The 24641-nt window shown below is 37.7% G+C and overlaps 3 protein-coding genes across 3 annotated transcripts in view; all 3 read left to right on the forward strand.

Annotated features, from left to right (window-relative positions):
* Positions 1–420: 420 nt before the first annotated feature.
* On the forward strand, positions 421–9937 carry LOC306889153 (uncharacterized protein; the record flags this gene model as incomplete). Its single annotated transcript, XM_079447880.1, has 5 exons — positions 421–2784; positions 3351–3527; positions 4971–5539; positions 6428–8885; positions 9827–9937. The coding sequence occupies 5 exons, from the start codon at positions 421–423 to the stop codon at positions 9935–9937; spliced, it is 5679 nt and encodes a 1892-aa protein (XP_079304006.1).
* Positions 9938–10089: 152 nt separating this feature from the next.
* On the forward strand, positions 10090–12429 carry LOC306889155 (protocadherin alpha-2-like; the record flags this gene model as incomplete). Its single annotated transcript, XM_079447883.1, has 1 exon — positions 10090–12429. One exon carries the CDS (start codon positions 10090–10092, stop codon positions 12427–12429), a length of 2340 nt encoding a protein of 779 aa, XP_079304009.1.
* Positions 12430–14058: 1629 nt separating this feature from the next.
* The window catches only part of LOC306889429 (protocadherin alpha-C2-like), a 30318-nt gene continuing 19735 nt past the window's right edge, over positions 14059–24641 (forward strand). Inside the window, exon 1 of the mRNA XM_079448356.1 lies at positions 14059–16526. Within this exon, the coding sequence (XP_079304482.1) occupies positions 14160–16526 (2367 nt within the window). The 5' untranslated portion in view covers positions 14059–14159. The remainder of the gene's footprint in view (positions 16527–24641) is intronic.

Genomic DNA, 24641 nt, shown 5'->3' on the forward strand with positions numbered 1-24641 from the left:
AAAATTGCGTCCAGCACCACGGACAGCGACATATGTTTTTCTTATTTTTTAAACTTTTTGAAAATGTGAACGTATTTATTTTGTATTACACAACAAAATTATTCTATGTCTTAATGATTAAACATACATGCAGTTTTAGAATTTCATACTTCATACCATTTATATGGAAATCTGAATTGTCGCATCTTCTCCTTGTTGCCTAATTGATACAACACGTGGTGGCACTGCAGACCATGACATTGAGGACGATTTTTTGCTCCTCCTTTACTGCAAAGAACAAGGGAAATATATTTGATGAGGTGCATGTAAGCATGACGCCTAGTAGCTTCCCAACCGCGATGTGGGATTGTATGGAGAAGCCATTTTACATTTTTATTTCTCGGTCACACTGAAATAATTTCAGGATCCTTTTTTACAAGCATGGATTTCATCGAATCCCATTGCGTCTGGATCATTCTGTTTTTGTGTGTATGGGAGCCTTCGCTAGGCCAAATTGTCTATTCCGTCTCAGAGGAGGTAAATAAAGGTACCGTGATTGGGAATATATCAATAGACCTAAAGATTGGTGCCCAGGAACTAGATTTCCGTAAGTTTCAGATAATGCCTGGCTCTAGCGCAAAGTATTTTTATTTAAACCTGAAATCAGGAGCACTGTTTGTTAATGACAGAATTGACCGCGAAGAGTTGTGTGGCACTAATCAGAAATGTGTTTTAAATTTAGAGGCTCTTGCTCAAAATCCTCGCAGTGTTTATCGGCTTGAGATTAGAATTTTAGATGTGAACGACAATGCTCCGTTGTTTCTGGACAGCGCTTTTATTGTGAACGTTGCAGAAGACGCAAATATCGGTGAGAGATTTCCCCTACCGAATGCAAAAGATCTTGATGTTGGCAGTAATTCTCTGAAAGACTACAAACTCAGTGCAAATGAATATTTTTCTTTAGACGTTCACAGCGGGAAACAAAGTATGTCTGCTGAGTTGATACTGCAGAAAGCTTTAGACAGAGAAAAACAGCCCGTTATTAACTTAATGCTTACAGCTGTTGACGGAGGAAAACCCCCAAAATCTGGAACTCTGAACATTGTTGTTTATGTGGCAGATATAAATGACAATAAACCTGTTTTCAGCAAACCTATGTACAAACTTAAACTTAAGGAAAATACGCCAATTGGGTTTAAAATAATTACTCTTTCAGCCAATGATTTGGATGAGGGCATTAATAGTGAAATTCATTATTCATTTCTTGGACGTGGAAATACGGATGAAACGAACATGTTTACTATAAATTCCAATTCCGGAGACATTGTTGTTCAAGGACACGTTGATTACGAGGAACACTCCGCCTTCGAATTGCGCGTTCAGGCGAGGGATAAAGGCATTCCTCCAAAAAGTTCACACAGTAAAGTATTAATTGAAGTTGTGGATGAAAATGATAATGCACCTGAGTTGGTTACAACTCCGCTTTTGGAAAGTGTGAAAGAGGACGCAAAACCGGGTACTGATGTTGCTTTCATTACGGTTTCTGATAGAGATGGAGGTAAAAACGGTATCGTGCATTGTGCTGTCCACGGCTATTTTCCTTTCAAACTGGAATCTGCATATAACAATCATTATTCTTTAGTGGTAGATGGACCTCTGGACAGAGAGAGTGTTTCTCAATATAACATCACAATTACAGCTACAGATGAAGGAACGCCGCCCCTTTCCAACAGCAGTGTTATTGTTGTAAATGTCGCTGATGTTAATGACAACGCCCCGCATTTCTCCACACCTGTTATAAATGCTTATATAAGAGAGAACAGTCTAGCTGGAGGTATGGTGACAAAAGTTTCAGCTAATGATCCAGACACAAGTGAGAACGCAGAACTTTTATATTCGTTTTTAGATGCCTCCAGCTCCAATGTTCCGATCACAACACTAGTAAATATAAACCCCTTAACTGGTGAAATATTCAGTTTACAATCATTTAATCACGAATTAACGAAAATATTTCAGTTTCAAGTTATGGCAAAAGACTCTGGTGTTCCTCATCTAAGCAGTAATGTGACTGTTAACGTTTTTATTCTTGATGAGAATGACAACAGTCCAGTAATTTTACCACCATATTCTGAACCTGGATCAGTAAATACTGAGAATATTCCCTACTCTGCTGAAGCGGGTTACTTTGTAGCCAAGATCAGAGCTGTTGATGATGATTCTGGATATAACGCACTTCTTTCTTATCACCTAACTGATGTCAAAGGAACGAATCTCTTTCGAATAGGGAGCAGCACTGGAGAAATAAGGACCAGGAGAAGAATGAGTGACAATGACTTAAAAACTCATCCTCTAATTATTACAGTGTCTGATAATGGAGAGCCATCACTATCCGCAACTATGTCTTTGGATATTGTGGTAACGGAGGGTATGGATGACATAAAGACATCGTTCCAACAAGTTCCAATTAAGAAGGAAAGTTTTTCAGATCTGAATCTGTATCTGCTCATCGCTATTGCCTCAGTGTCAGTCATCTTTTTACTGAGCCTCATTGGTTTGATAGCAACTAAATGCTACAGGACAGACAGTAGTTTCAGCAGGTACGGCGCTCCAGTGATCAACACACATCCAGATGGCAGCTGGTCCTACTCTAAATCCACGCAACAGTATGACGTGTGTTTTAGCTCAGATACAATTAAAAGTGATGTGGTAGTTTTCCCATCGACGTTTCCACCAGGAGAGGCAGAGCTGATCAGCATTAACGGAGAAGACACTTTTACACGCACCCAAACTCTTCCAACAGCAACGGTAAGCGAGTAAAGATTTTTTTCTAAATTAGAAATTATGTTGTTTAAAAACTCACCAAATTTATAGCGGAAACTGACATATTTAGGGAATTATTTCAGGAGAAGATTTTTACTCACACCCAAATTATTGACTAAAATAGTTTTATTATTTAAACATTACGGGTCTTTAGCTAATCTTTAATCGCAGACATTTGTATTTTTGTATTTGAGAGATAATATCCATGGAAATTATCATTATTAAAGGATCTTAAGGACACAAGGAAAAATTATTTTCACTATTTTTTATTGATTTTATTATTATTGAAGATATATTCCATGCTCTCGATGTGAATGCTTTATTTGCCGTCTAGCCTATGTGTTACTTTTAGTACACACAGGAGGTCGCTGTTGACCGTGATTAGAAGGTATATATTCTAAAGACTCCACCTTTTGATACATATGAACTGGACAGAGTCTTTGGTTGCATTCAAGCGACCTTGTTATTATTCTTTCAAGATTCACAAGCGTGCCGCGAGCCAGATACGGACATAGATGTGGCTGTGCTGCGTTGTTGCAAAATACCTTTAGGTGGAAAGGAAAAACTGCGTGAAGATGGACGTCATTTTTATTGGATCCTTTTTCGTGTGGGTTCTCTTTCTTCTGAGTCCATTGGATTTTTGCGCTGGGCAGATCGTCTACTCTGTCACGGAGGAAGGGAATAAGGCAACTGTTGTCGGAAATGTGGCGAAGGATCTTAACCTAAATGTAAACGATTTGCAGTCTGGTCAGTTTCATATCTTGAATGGATTAAACAATAATTATTTTGAGGTAAATTTAAAAACGGGTGAGCTATATGTAGGTGAGAGAATCGATCGGGAAAACATCTGTCCCACAAGTCAAACTTGCACTTTTAATATTGAAGCCATTGCGCAAAATCCGCTAAGACTATTTAGTATAGGCATAGAAATATTAGATTTAAACGACAACTCTCCTTTATTTCCGATTAAGACGTATCGTTTGAACATAACTGAATCTGCATTTACTGGTGACAAGTTTCCTTTGCCAAAGGCGAGTGATGCAGATGTTGGAATAAACTCGATTAGGCGCTACAAGCTCAGTCCAAATGATTATTTTTCATTAGATGTACATAACAATGGAGGGATTAGTGTTTCTGCCGAGCTTATACTTCAAAAAGCGTTAGACAGAGAGAAAATGCCGGTTATTAAATTAATACTGACGGCTGTAGATGGAGGAAAACCTCCTAGATCGGGGACTGTAGAAATTGTTGTTGATGTAGTTGATGTTAATGATAACACTCCAACATTCAGTCAACAGCTTTACAAAGTTACCATACCTGAGAAAACTGTATATGGGGTACCCATCATCAGGCTTAATGCAAGCGATATTGATTCAGGCTTAAATGGACAAATAGTATACTCTCTGATAAACCACGATAAAGACAAGGCATCGGAATATTTTTACATAAATCCGACAACTGGTGAAATTACAGTCAAGGGTGAATTGGATAGAGAGGATACATCTGCGTTTGAACTTCACGTTCAAGCGCAGGACAGGGGCACGTCTCCTCGCTCATCTCATTGTAAAGTGTTAATTGAAGTGGTTGACGTTAATGACAACGCTCCAGTAATATCTGTTACGTCGCTCACAAATACAATAAAAGAAGATGCCATCCCTGGGACAGCAGTTGGGCTTATAATGATCACTGACTGTGATGTAGGGCAAAACGGAGAAGTTATTGTCCATGTAAAAGAACCCAGTCCTTTTAAACTTCAACCCTCTTATAAAAACTATTACACATTAGTGGTAGAAGAATCTTTGGACAGAGAGCGCGTGTCTCAATATAATATAACTGTCATAGCTAAAGATAAAGGAACGCCTCCTTTATCAAGCTCCCAGGTTTTAAATATTCACATTTCTGATATTAATGATAATGCGCCTCGATTTTCAGAACCAGTAATTAATATATATATAAAGGAAAATAGTCCAGCTGGGAGCATAATAGGCAGAGTTAGCGCGCAGGATCTGGATATGAACGAAAATGCTCATGTTATATATTCACTGATACCTGGGAACAGTATGGGAAAACTGTTAGGTGCCATGCTTGATTTAAACACGGTAAATGGTGACGTATATACCAAACATTCTTTTAACTACGAGGAAATAAAATCACTTCAGTTTTACGTTCAGGCTACGGACTCTGGTGTTCCACCTCTCAGCAACAATGCAACTGTAAAGGTTTTTATCCTCGATGAGAATGACAACAGTCCAGTTATTTTACCACCATATTCTGAACCTGGATCAGTTAATACTGAGAATATTCCCTACTCTGCTGACGCGGGTTACTTTGTAGCCAAGATCAGAGCTGTTGATGCTGACTCTGGATATAACGCACTTCTCTCTTATCACTTAACCGAACCCAAAGGAACGAATCTGTTCAGAATCGGGACCAGCACTGGAGAAATAAAAACCAGCAGACGAATGAGTGACAATGACTTAAAAACACATCCACTTATCATAACAGTGTCTGATAATGCAGAGCCATCACTTTCTGCAACTATGTCTATGGATGTTGTGGTTATGGAGAGTATGGATGATTTGAAGACATCGTTCAGACGAATTCCAGTTCAGGAGAAAAGTTTTTCAGATCTGAATCTGTATCTGCTCATCGCTATTGTGTCAGTGTCAGTCATCTTTTTACTGAGCCTCATTGTTTTGATAGCAGCTAAATGCTACAGGACAGACAGCAGTTTCAGCAGGTATGGAGCTCCAGTGATCAACACACATCCAGATGGCAGCTGGTCCTACTCCAAATCAACACAACAATATGACGTGTGTTTTAGCTCAGATACAATAAAGAGTGATGTGGTAGTATTTCCTGTACCATCACAATCTATGGATGGCGAGCTGATAAGCATAAACGATACAGATAGTTTCACGCTGACTCAAACGCTACCTAATCTGAAGGTAAGACATTTACCTTTATTTATTTTTGCTTTTTCGTAAGTGTATATTTTTGCAATATACTTTCTTAATAGATCTATACGTATATACAACTTGGTTTATTTTGTTTTTGCAAAAAGGATTTCATGGCAACTCGTCATCATTTAAGCGATCTTATTGAATATGTTTATTGCTTTGCTTGATACTTGAATAATTGTTTTCAAATATGCAATTTCCCTAAATGTAGGTAATTGTATTTTCATTATAAATTTTACGCTTCGCATAGTTTTACAAAATATTTCATGTTGCATAATAACATTACCATTTTAAAAACATGAGTCAAATGATATTTAGAAAAAAATCGATTTAGTTTTTATGTTTTGACAAGCTCCGTTGTATAGCTAACTACTAACTAGTTTAGTTCTGTGCGTTTTCTGTACCTTCAGCACCTTGGACAGCAACATTTAAATACCAATTATTAATTAATTACTTGTGCCCGTCCATGTTTGGATCTGGTTAAATAAAATATTAGATTTAAAAGTATGGCTCGCGTTTTGTCTAAGATCTTAAATGTTTGTTTAGAATATTACTGTTTTTGTATCGCTCCAGCACATGGTGTCACTGTAGACCGCGAGATGGAGGTCTTTCCAGAATCTATAGCCTCTCCTAAAATCTTGATTGTAGTGTATTCGTCTTTGAGAAAGGGTGAATATTTCTGTTTCGTGTCCTGTTTCTGAACGCTACGGAGTAAAGACTGGATCGCCTTTTATTATATCCATCCTCAAACACGTTGTAGTAACCATGGGATTTGCGGGATGTTTCCAATGCGGATTTATATTTGTATTTTCTGCTCTGGATGCGGCGTTTGCTCAGATCATCTATTCCGTACAAGAGGAGGTAAATAAGGGAACAGTTGTTGGCAATTTAGCGAAAGACCTGAATATACATGTTAATGACTTTGAATATCGCATGTTCGAAATTGTACCTGGATCTAATAAGAAGTATTTTGACTTGAATCTGAAAACTGGTGTGCTGTTTGTTAGTGAAAAAATTGATCGCGAGGAGTTATGTCTGTCGGATCTAAAATGTTCTTTGAATATAGAGGCCCTCGCAAAAAATCCTCATAATCTTTACAGAGTGGAAATTAAGATTTTGGACATAAACGATAACGCGCCACATTTTCATGTTAAATCATCTATTATAAATATTACTGAAAATGCTAGCCCAGGAGAGAGATTTCTCCTCCCAGTGGCCGAGGACTCCGATTATGGGGGTAATTCCCTAAAAGAGTACAGATTGAGCCAGAATGAACATTTTACTATAGAAACGCAGAACGATGAACAGAGTGTGCTTGCAGAGCTGGTTCTGAACAAGGCTTTAGACCGAGAGAAGCAAGCAACTATCAAGTTAGTGCTTACCGGTGTAGATGGAGGAAAACCACCTAAATCAGGGACCGTAAATATCATTATAAACGTCATGGACATTAACGATAACAACCCCGTGTTCAGCCAAGCTCTTTATAAAGTCAAACTAAAGGAAAATGTTGCTGCTGGCACTAAAGTTATATCTGTCTCCGCCTCCGATTTGGATGAAGGTATAAACGGCGAAATTGTGTACTCATTTGTTGGCCATGGAAAGAAACAAGACTTGTTTACCATTTTACCGACAACTGGAGAAATTATCGTAAATGGACATGTAGATTACGAGGTGAATCCAGCTATTGAGCTGCGAGTTCAGGCTAGAGACAAAGGCAATTCTCCGAAGAGTACACACAGTAAGATTTTGATAGATGTTTTGGATGAAAATGATAATGCGCCAGAGATAATTATGACCTCACTGTTAAAAACTGTGAAAGAGGATACAAAGTCAGGAACTGCAGTTGCTTTAGTCACAATTTCTGATAAAGATGGAGGAAAGAATTGTATCGTACACTGCGCTCTGAAAGGCTCGTATCCTTTCAAACTGGAGTCATCATATAAAAACCATTATTCTTTAGTGGTAGATGGCCCCCTGGACAGAGAGAGTCTTTCTCAATATAACATCACAATTACAGCTACAGATGAAGGAACGCCGCCACTTTCCAACAGCAGCATTATTATTGTTCATATCGCAGATGTTAATGACAACGCCCCGCATTTCTCCACACCTGTTATTAACGCTTATATAAGTGAAAACGACCACGCTGGGAGTCTGGTGACAAAAGTTACAGCTGACGATTCAGACATTGGTGTGAACGCAGAACTTTCATATTCGGTGTTAGAGAGTTCTAGCTCCATTATTCCCATCACATCATTGATAAATATAAACTCTTTAACTGGGGAGATATTTAGTCTACAGTCCTTTAATCACGAAGAAATTAAAAGATTTCAGTTTCAAGTTACAGCAAGAGACTCTGGTGTTCCTCCCATGAGCAGCAATGTGACTGTCAACGTTTTTATCCTCGATGAGAATGACAACAGTCCAGTAATTTTACCACCATATTCTGAACCCGGATCAGTTAATACTGAGAATATTCCCTACTCTGCTGAAGCGGGTTACTTCGTATCAAAAATTAGAGCTGTTGATGGTGATTCTGGATACAACGCACTTCTGTCTTATCACTTAACTGAACCCAAAGGAATAAATCTATTCCGAATCGGGACCAGCACTGGAGAAATAAGGACCAGGAGAAGAATGAGTGACAATGACTTAAAAACTCACCCACTTATCATAACAGTGTCTGATAATGGAGAGCCATCACTATCAGCAACTATGTCTATGGATGTTGTGGTCATGGAGAGTATGGATGACATAAAGACATCGTTCAGACAAGTTCCAGTTAAAGAGGAGAGTTTTTCAGACCTGAATCTGTATCTGCTCATCGCTATTGCCTCAGTGTCAGTCATCTTTTTACTGAGCCTCATTGGTTTGATAGCAGCTAAATGCTACAGGACAGACAGTAGTTTCAGCAGGTATGGAGCTCCAGTGATCAACACTCATCCAGATGGCAGCTGGTCCTACTCCAAATCCACGCAACAGTATGACGTGTGTTTTAGTTCAGACACGATGAAGAGTGACATAGTTGTAGTTCCCTCGCCATATCCGGCCGCAGAGTCAGACCTAATCAGCATTAATTGCGACGACAGTTTTACAAGCACCCAAACTCTTCCAAACACTGGCAAGGTAAGACGATTCTTAAACCCTAGTTGTATAAGCGCTGTCATTTTAGCCAAACGTTGAAACTATTTTACTTTCCGTTACTATTGTAAACATTTATGTTCAAGACATTTTGTATTATTTATTTTTATTATTTAAATTTGACATTTATCATTCGATTTTTGTAACAGTATTCTTTAAAGGATATCGACATTAAAAAAAATATTTCACATTTTGCATGCAGACCTACAAATTAAAATATATGAAAGACAAAAATACATAAACCAATGTTTGCCACGTATGTGATACAAAAAGCGATAAATTGTTTGATTTGATAAACTATTAAAACATCAAGCACCAAACATATTTTGTGATCCATGGCTTAAATTTACATTCAGTTTTTCATTTTTGCTATATGCTGATATACTAATTTACAGATTTGCAATTAATGACGAAAACTGTAAATCAACACAACCATATATGTTTTTAGCTCAGACACAACAATAGTAACGCAATTTATATTTTGTTTGTTTGTTAAGTTTTGCGAAATGTGTTTAATTTTACTATAATCTTAGTTTCAAGCATTTCAATGTTCCTTCATTTAATAAGATTGTGTAATATGACACAAAGTCCAGATGACATTTATCAACACATTTTGTGTATTGTTATGTTTTGACCATATTAATTCTAGTTAAATAAAGGGTGTATTGTGCATACCTTTTTGGCTCTGAAGACACATACATGGACAACGTCATTTTAATACTCATTCAAACCTGACAACCATCAGTAGCCGAAGTATCGGACGAATTCTAACATGTGCCCCTTTCAGTGTCGGGATGTTGCGATGAAAAATTGTCATGATAGACTTTATTTTTGCTTTCAAGTATTTAGCTAACTTTGATTACTGTTAAGCGTGGTGTCCTTTATACCAGTTCTTAGTACATCTTGAAATTCCGGTTATTGCATAGTTCCTGCACATGGTGTCACTGCAGACCGTCACTTGCAGGTTTAAAGTATTTGCTCTGCAGCCTTCCTTTCCAAACCGCGGTGGTAGTACGACTGTCGTTGAGCAGCGTTGAGACACGATAAAGATGTATATTTTGTGAGCTGTTTTCTGAACGCTAAGAAGGAAACAACTCGATACAAGCATTTCCTTTTTTAACCAAATTGGCAGACCAACATGGGACTTACAGGATGTTTCGTGTGTGGATTTCTATTTTTTATAAATTTGATGGATGCTGCGTTTGCTCAGATTGTCTATTCCGTACAGGAGGAGGTAAATAAGGGAACAGTTGTCGGGAATATAGCGAAAGACCTGAATATAAATGTCCATGACCTGGAATACCGTATGTTTAGGATTGTGTCTGGGTCTAATAAGAAGTATTTTGACTTGAATCTGAAAACTGGTGTGCTGTTTGTTAGTGAACGAATTGATCGCGAGGAGTTATGTCTGTCGAATGCAAAATGTTCTTTGAATATAGAGGCCCTCGCAAAAAATCCTCAGAATCTTTACAGAGTGGAAATTAAGATATTGGATATAAACGATAACGCGCCACATTTTCCGGTCAAAGCATTTACTTTGAATATCAGTGAAAACGCTAGCCCAGGAGAGAGATTTCCCTTCCCAGTGGCCGAGGACTCTGACGTTGGCAGTAATTCGCTAAAGGAGTACAAACTGAGCACGAATGAACATTTCCGTCTAGAGACACAGAGGGAGGAAAGTGGGTTTTCAGAGCTCGTGCTGAACAAACCTCTAAACCGAGAAAAGCAAGCGATCATAAAGTTAATGCTTACCGGTGTGGATGGAGGAAAACCACCTAAATCAGGAACATTAAATATTATCATAAATGTAATGGATGTTAATGATAATAATCCAGTATTCACTCAACCTCTTTATAAAATCAAATTGAAGGAAAATGTTGCAATTGGAATGAAAGTTATATCTGTCTCTGCCTCTGATTTAGATGAAGGAATTAATTGTGAAATTGAATACTCGTTTGTTGGTCTTGGAAAAAAGCAAGACTTGTTTACTATTGTCCCCGAAAACGGAGAAATTGTTGTTAATGGCAAAGTTGATTACGAAGAGAATCCTGCTATTGAATTGCGGGTTCAAGCCAGAGATAAAGGCACTCCACCAAAGAGCACACAGAGTAAAGTTTTAATCGAAGTTTTGGATGAAAATGACAATGCGCCAGAGATTATTTTGACTCCACTGCTAGAGAGTGTTAAAGAGGACACAAAGTCCGGAACTGTAGTTGCTTTAGTCACAGTTGCAGACAAAGATGGAGGTAAAAATGGTATCGTACACTGCGCTCTGAAAGGTTCGTATCCTTTCAAACTGGAGTCATCATATAATAACCATTATTCTCTGGTGGTCGATGGACCTCTGGACAGAGAGTGTGTTTCTCAATATAACATCACAATTACAGCTACAGATGAAGGAACGCAGCCGCTTTCCAACAGCAGCATTATTATTGTTCATATCGCAGATGTTAATGACAACGCCCCGCATTTCTCTGCACCTGTTATTAACGCGTATCTGAGAGAGAACGGCCAAGCTGGAGGTCTGGTGAGAAAAGTTACAGCTGATGATTCAGACACTGGTGTGAACTCAGAACTTTCATATTCGTTGTTAGAGAGTTCTAGCTCCAATGTTCCTGTAACAACATTTATAAATATAAACGCTTTAAATGGGGAAATATTCAGCTTACAGTCATTTAATCACGAAGAAACGAAAAGATTTCAGTTTCAAGTCATGGCAACAGACTCTGGGGTTCCTCCCATGAGCAGTAATGTGACTGTAAACGTTTTTATCCTCGATGAGAATGACAACAGTCCAGTAATTTTACCACCATATTCTGAACCTGGATCAGTTAATAGTGAGAATATCCCCTACTCTGCTGAAGCGGGTTACTTTGTAGCCAAGATCAGAGCTGTTGATGCCGACTCTGGATACAACGCACTTCTGTCTTTTCACCTATCTGAACCCAAAGGATCGAATCTCTTCCGAATCGGGACCAGCACTGGAGAAATAAGGACCAGGAGACAAATGAGTGATAATGATTTAAAAACTCATCCTCTTATTGTAACAGTGTCTGATAATGGAGAGCCATCACTATCAGCAACTATGTCTATGGATATTGTGGTTATGGAGAGTATGGATGACATAAAGACATCGTTCAGACAGGTTCCGGTTAAAGAGGAGAGTTTTTCAGATCTGAATCTGTATCTGCTCATCGCTATTGCCTCAGTGTCAGTCATCTTTTTACTGAGCCTCATTGGTTTGATAGCCGCTAAATGCTACAGGACAGACAGTAGTTTCAGCAGGTACGGAGCTCCAGTGATCAACACACATCCAGATGGCAGCTGGTCATACTCTAAATCCACGCAACAGTATGACGTGTGTTTTAGTTCAGACACGATGAAGAGTGACATAGTTGTAGTTCCCTCGCCATATCCGGCCGCAGAGTCAGACCTAATCAGCATTAATTGCGACGACAGTTTTACAAGCACCCAAACTCTTCCAGGCAAGGTAAGACGATTCCCTCGTTGCAAAAAGTATGTGACTTGAAATTTTATTTTCTGATATCGTTAGTTCATGTATATCCAAGGTGTTTGTTTCACTCCTTTGCAACTACGTATACAGTATGTAAAGTGAATAGTTGATGTACTTTATACTTTTTTTGTTGCAATTCTGTGACATTGCGTTTCAGTATATGCACGTGGGAATCTCCTGGCTTTGCAGCAATTTAAAAAAGAACATATAATCAACAGCTATAGCAGGAAAATCACATAGAGCTGAATTTCGGGGTTTCTCCGTTGAGTTTCTCTTAACTTTTCTATAATTATAATTGCAGCATAAATTGTAGCCAGGTTTTCACGGATTAAATGTTCTAAAATGCTCCGCGTAGAACCGTCTTTGATTTAGCAAAATTGCTGTATCCCTGTTTGACTAAACATCCCGTTATAATCTTTCTTTTTAAATATAGGCCTACTCTAAATTATAGGGTTTGCCAACTGATGCACCTAGCCTAAGATTAGAAAGCTATATAACAACCATCAATGTAAAGGCAAATATATTCTTGGCATGAAATGCGTCAATATAGTGGTGTAATTTCGTAACTTTCGAATATTATTTGTATATACTGAGATGTAAAGAAGCTTTTTTTTCCCACAGTGGCAACTAGAAGGGAGAATTATTAACAGTGATAAGGTATAGTTCACAGCGCTTCCGAACGTCTAATTTACAGAAGGTATAGTTAACTAAGAATGTTTTGGGAAACACATGTTAACGCAAGGTGCATCTAAAGGTGCTGTAACTTAAGAACGACGCAGTGATAGGAAGGTTACGGGAAACGCAACCCAGACCCTTCCCGCCACTGGCAAGGAAAGCCGATTCTTAAACCCAAATTGGCGAAATTACAAGCATTAATTGTGTTTTAGATTCTCACGTATGTTTATAGGTAGCCTATTTGCATTACTGAAGCGAGTTGTGCTGTTATCTTATAGCCAACGTTTACTTGTCTCTGACATTGCTTTTAAATAATGTGTATGCATATGGTAATGTTCATTTATTATTCTTAGCTTTATTATACTACTCTAAAGTTAAAACTGCTTCATGCAAACATAGACAAAACTATTCTTTATTTAATAACACGATAACATACGTTTTCGTTTTAAATAAAAATAGTAGTATTATATTATTATAATTTCTACAATTATTACTCTACATTGGTTGCAATAGGCAACATACTGTATATTTATATTTATTTATATTCCACTTTTATATAAACTAAACTATATTTGGGATGGTTCAGCACCATGGACAACGAACACGTAAAAAACGTGTTGGTTAAATATATTTGCCTGTTTTATAAATTCCCTCATATTTCGATTTTCTCGTCTCTCTCTCTGTCCTGTGCTATTTCAATTTTACGTTGCTGTTCACAGCGTATTTGTTATATTTATTATTTTACAGTATAAGTAGGGCCATTCTTATTATTACGATTTACGAATAACCCTCCTTTTGTGTTTATTTTTATTTTATTCTCGTGGACGAACTCTGTAGTTTAAATAAGAACGAAAACGCGCGATGTCGCTACAGACCGTAAGTTTGAAGCATAGGTTTTATGAAAATGAGGCTCCTCCCCTACAGTGCAGGAGCAGCCACGTTTAGTGAAGGAGGAATGAAAATGTATTTAGGATATTCTGTGGCGACGAGACGGACAACAACGAATACAAATTAGCGGACTTCGTTTATATTTTGGCTAAATAGATTATTACGGTATTGAAAAAACAACCATGGTGGGCTTACGATATTTGTACGCCAGAATAGTGCTTTATTTTTCTTTATGTGGATCTACATTTGGCAAGATTGTCTATTCGGTCTCGGAGGAGGTAAATAAGGGAACCGTCGTAGGAAATATAGCAAAAGATCTTAGGATCGGTGTTCCGGACATGGAGTCTCGTGTCTTGCAACTTGTGTCCGGATCCAATAGAAAATATTTTGATGTGGATTTTAAAACGGGAGCCTTGTTTGTGAATGAAAGAATTGACCGAGAGGACTTGTGCTCCGACCATCATCAATGTGCTCTTAATTTGGAAGCTGTTCTACAGAATCCTCACAGTCTTCATCGAATTGAAATTAATGTTTTGGATGTTAACGATAATTCTCCATATTTTGTGAACAGCCATATAAGTATCAACATTACGGAGGATGTTATTCCAGGGGCTAGATTTCACCTTCCAGTTGCTGAAGACAACGATATTGGAATTAATGCTTTGAAAGACTACAAACTGAGCAAGAACGAACACTTTTCTATTGATGTACAAAGTGAGGAACAAAGTGTTTCTGCTGAATTACTGCTTCAAAAACCCTTAGATCGTGAAAAGCAGTCGGTCATTCCACTTGTATTGACAGGTGTTGATGGGGGAAAACCTGCAAAGACGGGAACGTTAAGTATTATAGTTAATGTAATTGACCTAAATGACAACTGGCCTGTCTTTAGCAAACCTTTGTATAAGATCAAGGTGAGGGAAAATGTTGCTGTTGGAACAAAACTAACCTCTTTGACTGCTACTGATCCGGACGAAGGTTCAAGCAGTGAAATTATTTACTCTATAGCCGAACATGGTAATATTAAAAAGCAAAGCTTATTCACTGTGATTGCTGAAACTGGGGATATTATTGTGAATGGAGTAATAGACTATGAGAGAAATTCTGCTATTGAATTGCGAGTTCAGGCCAGAGATAAAGGCACTCCACCAAAGAGCACACAATGTAAAGTTTTAATAGAAGTGTTGGATGAGAATGACAATGCACCAGAGATAGTCATGACTCCTCTGCTAGAGAGTGTGAAAGAGGACACAAAATTAGGAACTGCAGTTGCTTTAGTCACAGTTTCTGATAAAGATGGAGGTAAAAATGGTATTGTGCATTGCAATCTAAAAGGCTTGTATCCTTTCAAACTGGAGTCATCATATAACAACCATTATTCATTAGTGGTAGATGGACCTCTGGACAGAGAGAGTGTTTATCAGTATAACATCACAATTACAGCTACAGATGAAGGAACGCAGCCGCTTTCCAACAGCAGTGTTATTTTTATACATATCGCTGATGTCAATGATAATGCCCCGTGTTTCTCTGCACCTGTTATTTATGCTTACCTGAGAGAGAACAGCCAAGCTGGAGGTTTGGTGACAAAAGTTACAGCTGATGATTCAGACACTGGTGTGAACGCAGAAATTTCATATTCATTGTTAGATACCTCCAGCTCCAATGTTCCGATCACAACACTAGTAAATATAAACCCCTTAACTGGTGAAATATTTAGTCTACAGTCATTTAATCACAAAGAAACTAAACTATTTCAGTTTCAAGTTATAGCAACAGACTCTGGTGTTCCTCCCCTGAGCAGTAATGTGACTGTCAACGTTTTTATCCTCGATGAGAATGACAACAGTCCAGTAATTTTACCACCATATTCTGAACCTGGATCAGTAAATACTGAAAATATTCCCTACTCTGCTGAAGCGGGTTACTTCGTATCAAAAATTAGAGCTGTTGATGGTGATTCTGGATATAACGCACTTCTTTCTTATCACCTAACTGAACCCAAAGGAACAAATCTATTCAGAATCGGGACCAGCACTGGAGAAATAAGGACCAGGAGAAGAATGAGTGACAATGACTTAAAAACTCATCCTCTTATTATTACAGTGTCCGATAATGGGGAGCCATCACTATCAGCAACTATGTCTATGGATGTTGTGGTTATGGAGAGTATGGATGACATAAAGACATCGTTCAAACAAGTTCCAATTAAGAAGAAGAGTTTTTCAGATCTGAATCTGTATCTGCTCATCGCTATTGCCTCAGTGTCAGTCATCTTTTTACTGAGCCTCATTGGTTTGATAGCAGCTAAATGCTACAGGACAGACACTAGTTTCAGCAGGTACGGCGCTCCAGTGATCAACACACATCCAGATGGCAGCTGGTCCTACTCTAAATCAACACAACAATATGACGTGTGTTTTAGCTCAGATACAGTAAAGAGTGATGTGGTAGTTTTCCCCTCACCGTTTCCACCAGTAGATGCAGAACTAGTCAGCATTAATGATGAAGACACCTTTAATATGACCCAAACACTCCCATGCACTTCTAAGGTGAGATTATCTTATTACTCTATTATACACATTATTTACTCATGCGCTGCATTCGTTTTCTGTTTACTTGGCTATGAGATACTTTTATGTAAAATATGCACGCATCGTACCCGCTTGATGTGACTGCTGATCAAATTGTTGATTTTCGTGGCGCTCCAACCATTTGCATCATGGTCTTGGACTGTAAGAGAGTATCACATTAGGGTTGATGTAGTGTCAAACAAGCATTAAATGATTTGTTTCATTTTCTTAAGAGGATCTCATAGGATTTGTTATTTTGTCAGGTCATGCACTTTATTCCAGTGGAAGTAAAAAGAAGTGTTTTATGTCAGAAATGCGGCAAAGGTTGTAAAATATTTTTTATCGCTGGGTTATTTTCAACCTAGTATTTGCTAAAAAAATGGACGAACCCGAATGAGTTTCCCTGTGCTGGGTCATTTTAGCCCAAAATGCTGAGTTGTTTTAACCCATAATTGGGTGGAATGATAACATTTTCTGGGTTCATTTAACCAAACAGTTGGATGTGTCCTTTTTGACCCAATGTATTGTCTTTTATTAATTAGGATGGATAATTTAATTGCTATAAAGTTCCTTATTTGTGATTGAAGCAAGAATCCTTATGGGCCGGAGAATAATACGTAAAAAGAGGTATAAAGAAATATGAGAAGTGCCGTGGTTACCACCATATGACTCTTGTCAGAGATGGGCAGTATTTAAATTACATGAGTATTTTGAGTATTTTTTAATATGTATTATACATATAATAATTTGAACTAAACATCGTATTGGCACAGCAAATGCAGCAGAACACAAATAGAAAATTAATTTAATCAAACTTGGATTTTGGATTCGGAAACATTCCCTCGGATTGTTCCAAACCTGTATAAATGTATTTGTTCTTCTGAACACAAAGGAAGATTTTTGGAAGAATGTCAGATACAATTTTCATTTACTGCATAATAAATATGGAAGTCAATGCGAAATGAGATTTGCCATTCTTCCAAATATCTTTGCAGAACAAAGAAATGTATACAGGTTTGGAATAATCTGAGGGTGATTAAATGATGACAGAATTTATCCCTTCCAATACTGAAAATATTTAAGAAGAAAATATTTTAATGCTTGTTAATTATACATATAAATTTGGAGGTTTTGTAATCTCTAACTAAATACTTTTTGATGTATCTCTGAATTTCGTAACATTTTAATATGAATAATATCTGGATGTCACATATTTAAATAATAAGAGTTCACAATTTAGTTTACAGTGCATCGTATTCTGAAGGCATGTAAGAAACTGCATTACCGTAAAACATGTTTTTTATATTTATTGACCCTGCCTGTTAAATCCAGGCTAAAGTCTAATAATCTAATTATGAGATAAGGAGCATTTCAATCCTTCGCATGGCCTTACTCATTGAATATTAAATATATCAATATTATTTACATTTAGTCATCTAGCAGACGCTTTTATCCAAAGCGAATTACAAAGAGTTCGGGGAGCAATAAGCGATATTTCATAAAAGAGCAATAGTACAACTGTACGTGCTGATACAAAGTTACTAGTTTCAACAAAAGCTAGACCACTACCTATTGGGAGAAGAGGGTTAGTGTACCTTTTTTTCATTTTTCTGTCAAGTATTCATAGAAGAGGTGTGTTTTAAGTAGTTTTTTGAAGGTTCTGACAGATGTGGTTGACCGGACAGCATTAAGAATAGGCCTATTATAAAAAATATTATAAAAAGATTATATTTTCACAGAATGTTCTTTAAATTATGAGGATGATTTTATATTAAAACAGTTAATAACAAAAATGACTTTATCTGGGTTTTCACAGGCAGGATAACACGTGTTTTTTGTATAGATAATGAATTATTGGAATTATTGGAATACTCTATCCTGAGGTTTATTTGTTTGTTATGCGTAACTGCACTATTCCGCTTGGTGTCACTATAGACTGCAAAACTTTATTAATTACCATACAGTCTGAACTCCGCCCACGATAAGGCTGACGCGCTGTAGCCAGACATCATGCTTTTGTTAGTGTGTCTTTCTCATTCTACATTCTACGTTTAAGGATTATTTACGTATATCGTTTTATTCCTTACATTTGCCCTCTCATTCAGAAGGTTGACAGACAGTATGGAATTACTTTTCTTCTGGCTTGTGATGTCGGTTTTAGTGCAAGTGAACGGTCAGATTGTCTACTCTGTATCCGAGGAAGTAAATGTGGGGACTGTCGTCGGGAATGTAGTGAAGAACATGAATTTGAACGTTCAGGATTTGGAATCACGGGCGTTTCAACTTGTGTTCGGCACGAGAACGAGGTATTTCGATGTCAATCTGAAATCTGGTGCACTGTACGTAGCTGAAAGAATAGATCGCGAGGAGCTATGCCCTACTATGCTATCCTGTTCCTTAAGATTTGAGGCTATAGTAAACCACCCTCTTAATCTTCACCGAGTGATAGTTAATATTCTTGACGTAAATGACAACTCTCCTACGTTCCCTGTTGAAACTCAGGTATTAAATGTTTCTGAATCGATGCAGCCGGGAGCAACGTTTTCTCTTATTAGTGCATTTGATAAAGATGTAGGACAGTTTTCAGTGAAAAGCTACAAACTTAGTACAAATGATTATTTCTCGTTGGAGGTACACTCGGGTAATGAGCATAGCATGTCTGCAGAGCTAATACTTCGAAAAGCTTTAGACAGAGAAAAAGAACCTGTAATCCCACTGGTATTGACTTCTCTTGATGGGGGAAAACCGTCCAGGTCTGGCACATTGCAAATTATAGTCAATGTTTTGGATAGCAACGACAACGCTCCAGTATTTAGCAGTTCACTTTATAAAGTACGTGTGATAGAGAACGTGCCACGAGGAACGAAGATAATTCAACTTAACGCCACAGACATCGATGAAGGTCCGAATGGGAAAGTGACGTATACGTTTAACAGTCATGGTGAGGAAAAAAATCTCGATGTATTTGCAATTATTTCTGATACCGGGGAAATTAAAGTAAAGGGCAATATTGATTTTGAGGACAAATCTTTTTACGAAATCAGAGTGCAAGCCCAAGATAAAGGTCTTTCACCAATGACAGCTAACAGCAAAGTTTTAGTCGAAGTCATAGATGTCAACGATAACGCGCCTGAAATAGCAATAACGTCGCTGCTGTCTTCTTTAAGCGAAGATGCGAAAACTGGCACTGCTGTGGCCCTCGTCACAGTTTCCGACAAGGATGGCGGAATGAATGGTAAAGTGAGCTGTAAATTGCTCGGTGACTTGCCTTTTAAACTCGAGTCTTCTTACAAAAATTATTACTCAGTTGTTTTAGAAGGCCAACTCGACAGGGAGAGCAGATCAAATTATAGCATTAACCTCTTAGCGGTAGATGAAGGAACCCCACCACTTTTTAGCACCAGCGTGGTTTATGTTGAAGTTTCAGATGTAAATGATAATGCTCCACGTTTTAACGAAAACAACATTAAAGTTTTTCTGAAAGAAAACACCCCCCCAGGGACCCTTATTCACACGATATCAGCAGTTGACAGAGACTCAAATGAAAACGCTGCAGTTTCTTATTCCATTTTGAATAAAGCGACAATGAATTATTTGAGCGTTAACTCGTTGACAGGCGAGATGTATATCTTACAGTCTTTCAATTTTGAAGAGCAGAAAACTCTCAGTTTTCATGTTCAGGCTACAGACTCCGGTGTGCCTAATCTTAGCAGTAACGCGACTGTAAATGTGTTTATTCTCGATGAAAACGATAACAGTCCGGTTATTTTGCCTCCGTATTCTGAATCCACATCAGTCGCTACAGAGAACATTCCCTACTCTGCTGAAGCGGGTTACTTTGTTGCCAAGATCAGGGCGGTTGATGCTGACTCTGGTTATAACGGACTATTATCTTATCACATAACCGAGTCTAAAGGAAATAATTTATTTCGAATCGGTACTAGTACTGGAGAAATAAGAACCAGGAGAAGAATGAGTGACAATGATTTAAAAACTCACCCTCTTATTATAACAGTGTCTGATGAGGGAGAGCCATCACTATCAGCAACTATGTCTATGGATGTTGTTGTAATGGAGAGTATGGATGACATAAAGACATCGTTCAGACAAAATCCGGTTAAGAAGGATAACTTTACAGATCTGAATCTGTATCTGCTCATCGCCGTTGTGTCAGTGTCAGTCATCTTTTTACTGAGCCTCATTGGTTTGATGGCAACTAAATGCTACAGAACAGACGTCAGTTTCAGCGGATACAGCGGCCCGGTGACCAACAGCCATCCAGATGGGAGCTGGTCGTACTCAAAATCAACGCAACAGTACGACGTGTGTTTTAGTTCTGACACAATAAAAAGTGACATGGTGGTTTTCCCTTCGCCGTTTCCACCTGCAGACGCAGAACTGATCAGCATTACCGGAGAAGACACTTTTACGCGTACCCAAACTCTTCCTGCCACTGGGAAGGTGAGCCACAACATTATGACTTTTCAGCATGATGTTATTTTGGGCTTGAGAAGTAATCGAAATATGACAGTTTTTTTCTGATATATTACAGTTATTATTTTAAACCCAGCATTTTTGTTTGAGTGAACAGAGATGAAAGTAAACAATTTTGAACCACCATTATTTTAAATAATTTACAAAAAACAATGGTACTGTACGACGTTCGAAACTTTAGGGTACTTCACAAAAAATAATCGGGACTAAATATAGTTAAAATCTTAAAATGGGATCTTCATTATTCAAAACAGATATTTCGTCTATAATGTAATTTTGTCAAAATATTCATAAATTTCATTACAGATAAAAACGGAAACATGTTTTTGATATGATATTATAATAGCGTGTATATTTAGAACACGTTTTTTCTTCTATGCTGTTTTATCCCGTACAACGAGTTTCAGCACCACATCACTGGACAGCGCCACCCCACTGCATCAGACACCGCAATAGCTGTTCCGCTTTTTAAACTAGAATTTTAATGATATGATGATTAATTAATCAAGATCTTTTTAATTATTAGTAATGCCTTTAGACTGCAGTTGCAGAAGCAAGCAATGTTTAAAAGCTACTGCTCTGCCTTCAAAGATAATTTAAATGATCTTTAATAAGCTTCTAGCTGCTTAGGTAGAACTCTAAAGTAGTCTGCATGCTAAAGTTACTAAAATGTCTAGTGAAACTTTTTGCTGTAGATCTTTGTTGATATATGCTGCCAATACCAATAATGTACACTACCGGTCAAACGTTTGGAATCACTCACTTGTTTATATTTTTTCCATATTTTAGAATAATAAAAAATCATCAAAAACATGGAATAATACAGTTGTATCTCTGGGAATTATGTTGTGACTAAAAGCATTCCAAGTAAATTAACTTCAAAGTAGGCATTCTCTGACTTGAATTTGCACAATCGTTTTCTTGCCATAAACTGTGATGCTTTTAAAGCAGAATTGAAGGAATTCCCATCTATGCTGGACTCTTATTGGTTGCTTTTTATTCATTCTTTTGTCCAAGTAATCAATTTACAAAGTATGTTTTTTAATTAACAAAATCATATGTTGGCACAAGTTGACCACACAAGTAATTTAATACATTGAAACATACACCTTCAGATTTTTAAGAGCATGAGAAACATTTTAGTCGAGTGATCCCAAACTTGTGTCACTTGCGGTGAAGTCTGAAATCTTTTATGCTTCTTTCACCGATTTGTCCCTTGCTCTTTGTGGTCTATAGCAGCTCATTCTCATAGTTGTGCCACTTTTTTTTCTCGCAAAGTCCTTGACAGAGGACAGCGATCAGGGCCTGTAAAAAATTCCCGTGCAATTGGGTCAGTACCCTGTTCTGCTTTGCCCAGCTGTATGAGGGAGATAGATGGATTAAAAGTCTGTTAGTCTCTGGGCTTCTGGAGTGCTGCAGTCCCACCTGCATTATACCAAAGCCTTTCAGGCCCTCTTTTTCTCAGCACATAAATATGAGGGTAATACTGCAGACTATGTGAGAAATAGGCACAGCAGATTCTATGCTGTTAGAAGGAATTGAACAAGTGAATTCACCATCCCCCTTTAATTTTCTCTGTCTGTACACTTTTATATTATTTTACACCTAATTTCACACCTCTTTGTATTTTTCTTTCCTTTAATGTCAATTGTTTATCTCTATGACCTTAATCAACATGCTTCTATGTGGTCTTAGCTCACCCTTTTAATTTATGTGTATTTCTATCATTCTACTTACCACTGTGAGTCTTTATATGGCAGACTGTGTTTCTGAAGATTCAGGTTAATATGATCTGAATTTTTTTGTGGTGTTTAAAACATGACATGCAGCCTTTATATTTCTTTCAGCAAATTAAATTTGTATTTTTGTATTTCAAAAGTTTTAGCAGTCAATGTTTCATGGACTTTCATCACATAATCTACAAAATATTTTATACACTTTTAAAATAAGGTTCTTCACAGTGATGATGGTTCCACAAAGAACCATTCAGTCAAAGGTTCTTTACTTTTTTATAATCTGAAGAACCTTTTAATTCGCCACAAAGAACCTTTTGTGAAACAGAAAGGTTCTTCAGATGTTAAAGGAACAAACCTTTTGAAGCACTTTTAATACAACTTGCAGTTTCATTGTAATTTATATGGTAGCCAGAAATATTGTCTTTTGTCATTTAAAGTTTACTTATTTTTGACCAATTGACATATTTTAGCGACAAAAGTAGAGAATTGTTTTTATTTTTGGTGTAGTTGTTCTGAATTCAGAGGATTAGTCTACATCTGTGTCCTATCCTATTAGAGCATCTGTGGCAGATGTCATTATGAGGAAGTTCACATGCACACAGACAGGCTGATAGCAAAACATGCTATCACGTGCCATGCTTTTACCACTAAGCTACAGGAAAGAGTACAGGTTTGAGTCCCAGGAAGTGCACATACTGGTGAAATGTTAAGCTCAAATAAAGGTCCCTTAAGATAAAATCTTGTGCCAAAATGTGAAAAAAATCACGATTGGACAAAATCCCCCTTTGTTTGCTCTCACTTCTATTAGTGTGCATTAATGTCAACTGCATCCAGTTTTGATTACCACGTGTATTATTCAGCATGAACCACAAGGATCTTGTTTTTTCTGCTGTGCTCCGGCTAGCTGTGAGTTTGTGGTTTATTGGAACTTACCCTATTTTCTATTTAAACAGCATTTTAATTAAAAAGTACATGTTATGTCTGTATTTGCTTGTGCATCTTGTTCATTACAATATGCTTGGCACAGACATTGAGAGCCAGTGCAATAGCTCTGTGAGAGACCATGAGTCACAGTACACAGTGTGCATGAATACAGACACTATCATTACTTCCTGTGTTCTTTTTGTGAACTGACTGTAAATAGCTAAGACGGTTGTATAGATGCTTAGAGACATTTACTGTGTGTTTGCGCCTATCCTCAGACAGAAAACAGAGAATGATAAGCTTTTTGTTAAGGTCATGCTGGGATTTCTATCCCTCTGGGTGTATCATTGTATCCCTCTCTTATCTGCAAAACCGTGACAGTCGAAGGGAGGGGCAGAGCCCAACATATAAGCTTCCATGAATCACACATTTTCCATTCAAGTAGCAGCTATCTTTAAACTTCCACAGGATCTCTATTTCTTTAAGACTGTAAGCATCTGGGTAATTATATTTAGATTTGTGCATATGGCAGATGCTTTTATCTTTAAAGTTTATATAGGATGCTAATTTTATGGTTTGTGTGTGCCCTGGGGATTTGGCTTATGACGATCATCTGCATATCTTAAATGAAATGCATCTCTCAGGTTGCTAGGTCACACAACAGAAAGGATATTTGATCATTCCCTGCAGTCTGCAGTTTTTCAGAGAGAGTATGGGTGGGTCATCTCTGCAGAAGGCTGCAGGTGGCAGAATGAGTCAAGCTGAACAGAATGCAGAGAGAGGGAGAGGCTGTGTATAGCTTGCTAGCGCCCTCTGTTGGCCGCAGTGCTGCCTATGGTTCCCAAAACCCTGTAAGATCCCCTCTAGAACTGTGAGGCGTTTATTTCCTGCCTCACCAGTAGAGGTCTGTCTCTCACATTATACTTCTCAACCATCCTCT

The sequence above is a fragment of the Barbatula barbatula genome (assembly GCF_947034865.1).
Source record: "Barbatula barbatula genome assembly, chromosome: 24".
Lineage (NCBI taxonomy): Eukaryota > Metazoa > Chordata > Actinopteri > Cypriniformes > Nemacheilidae > Barbatula > Barbatula barbatula.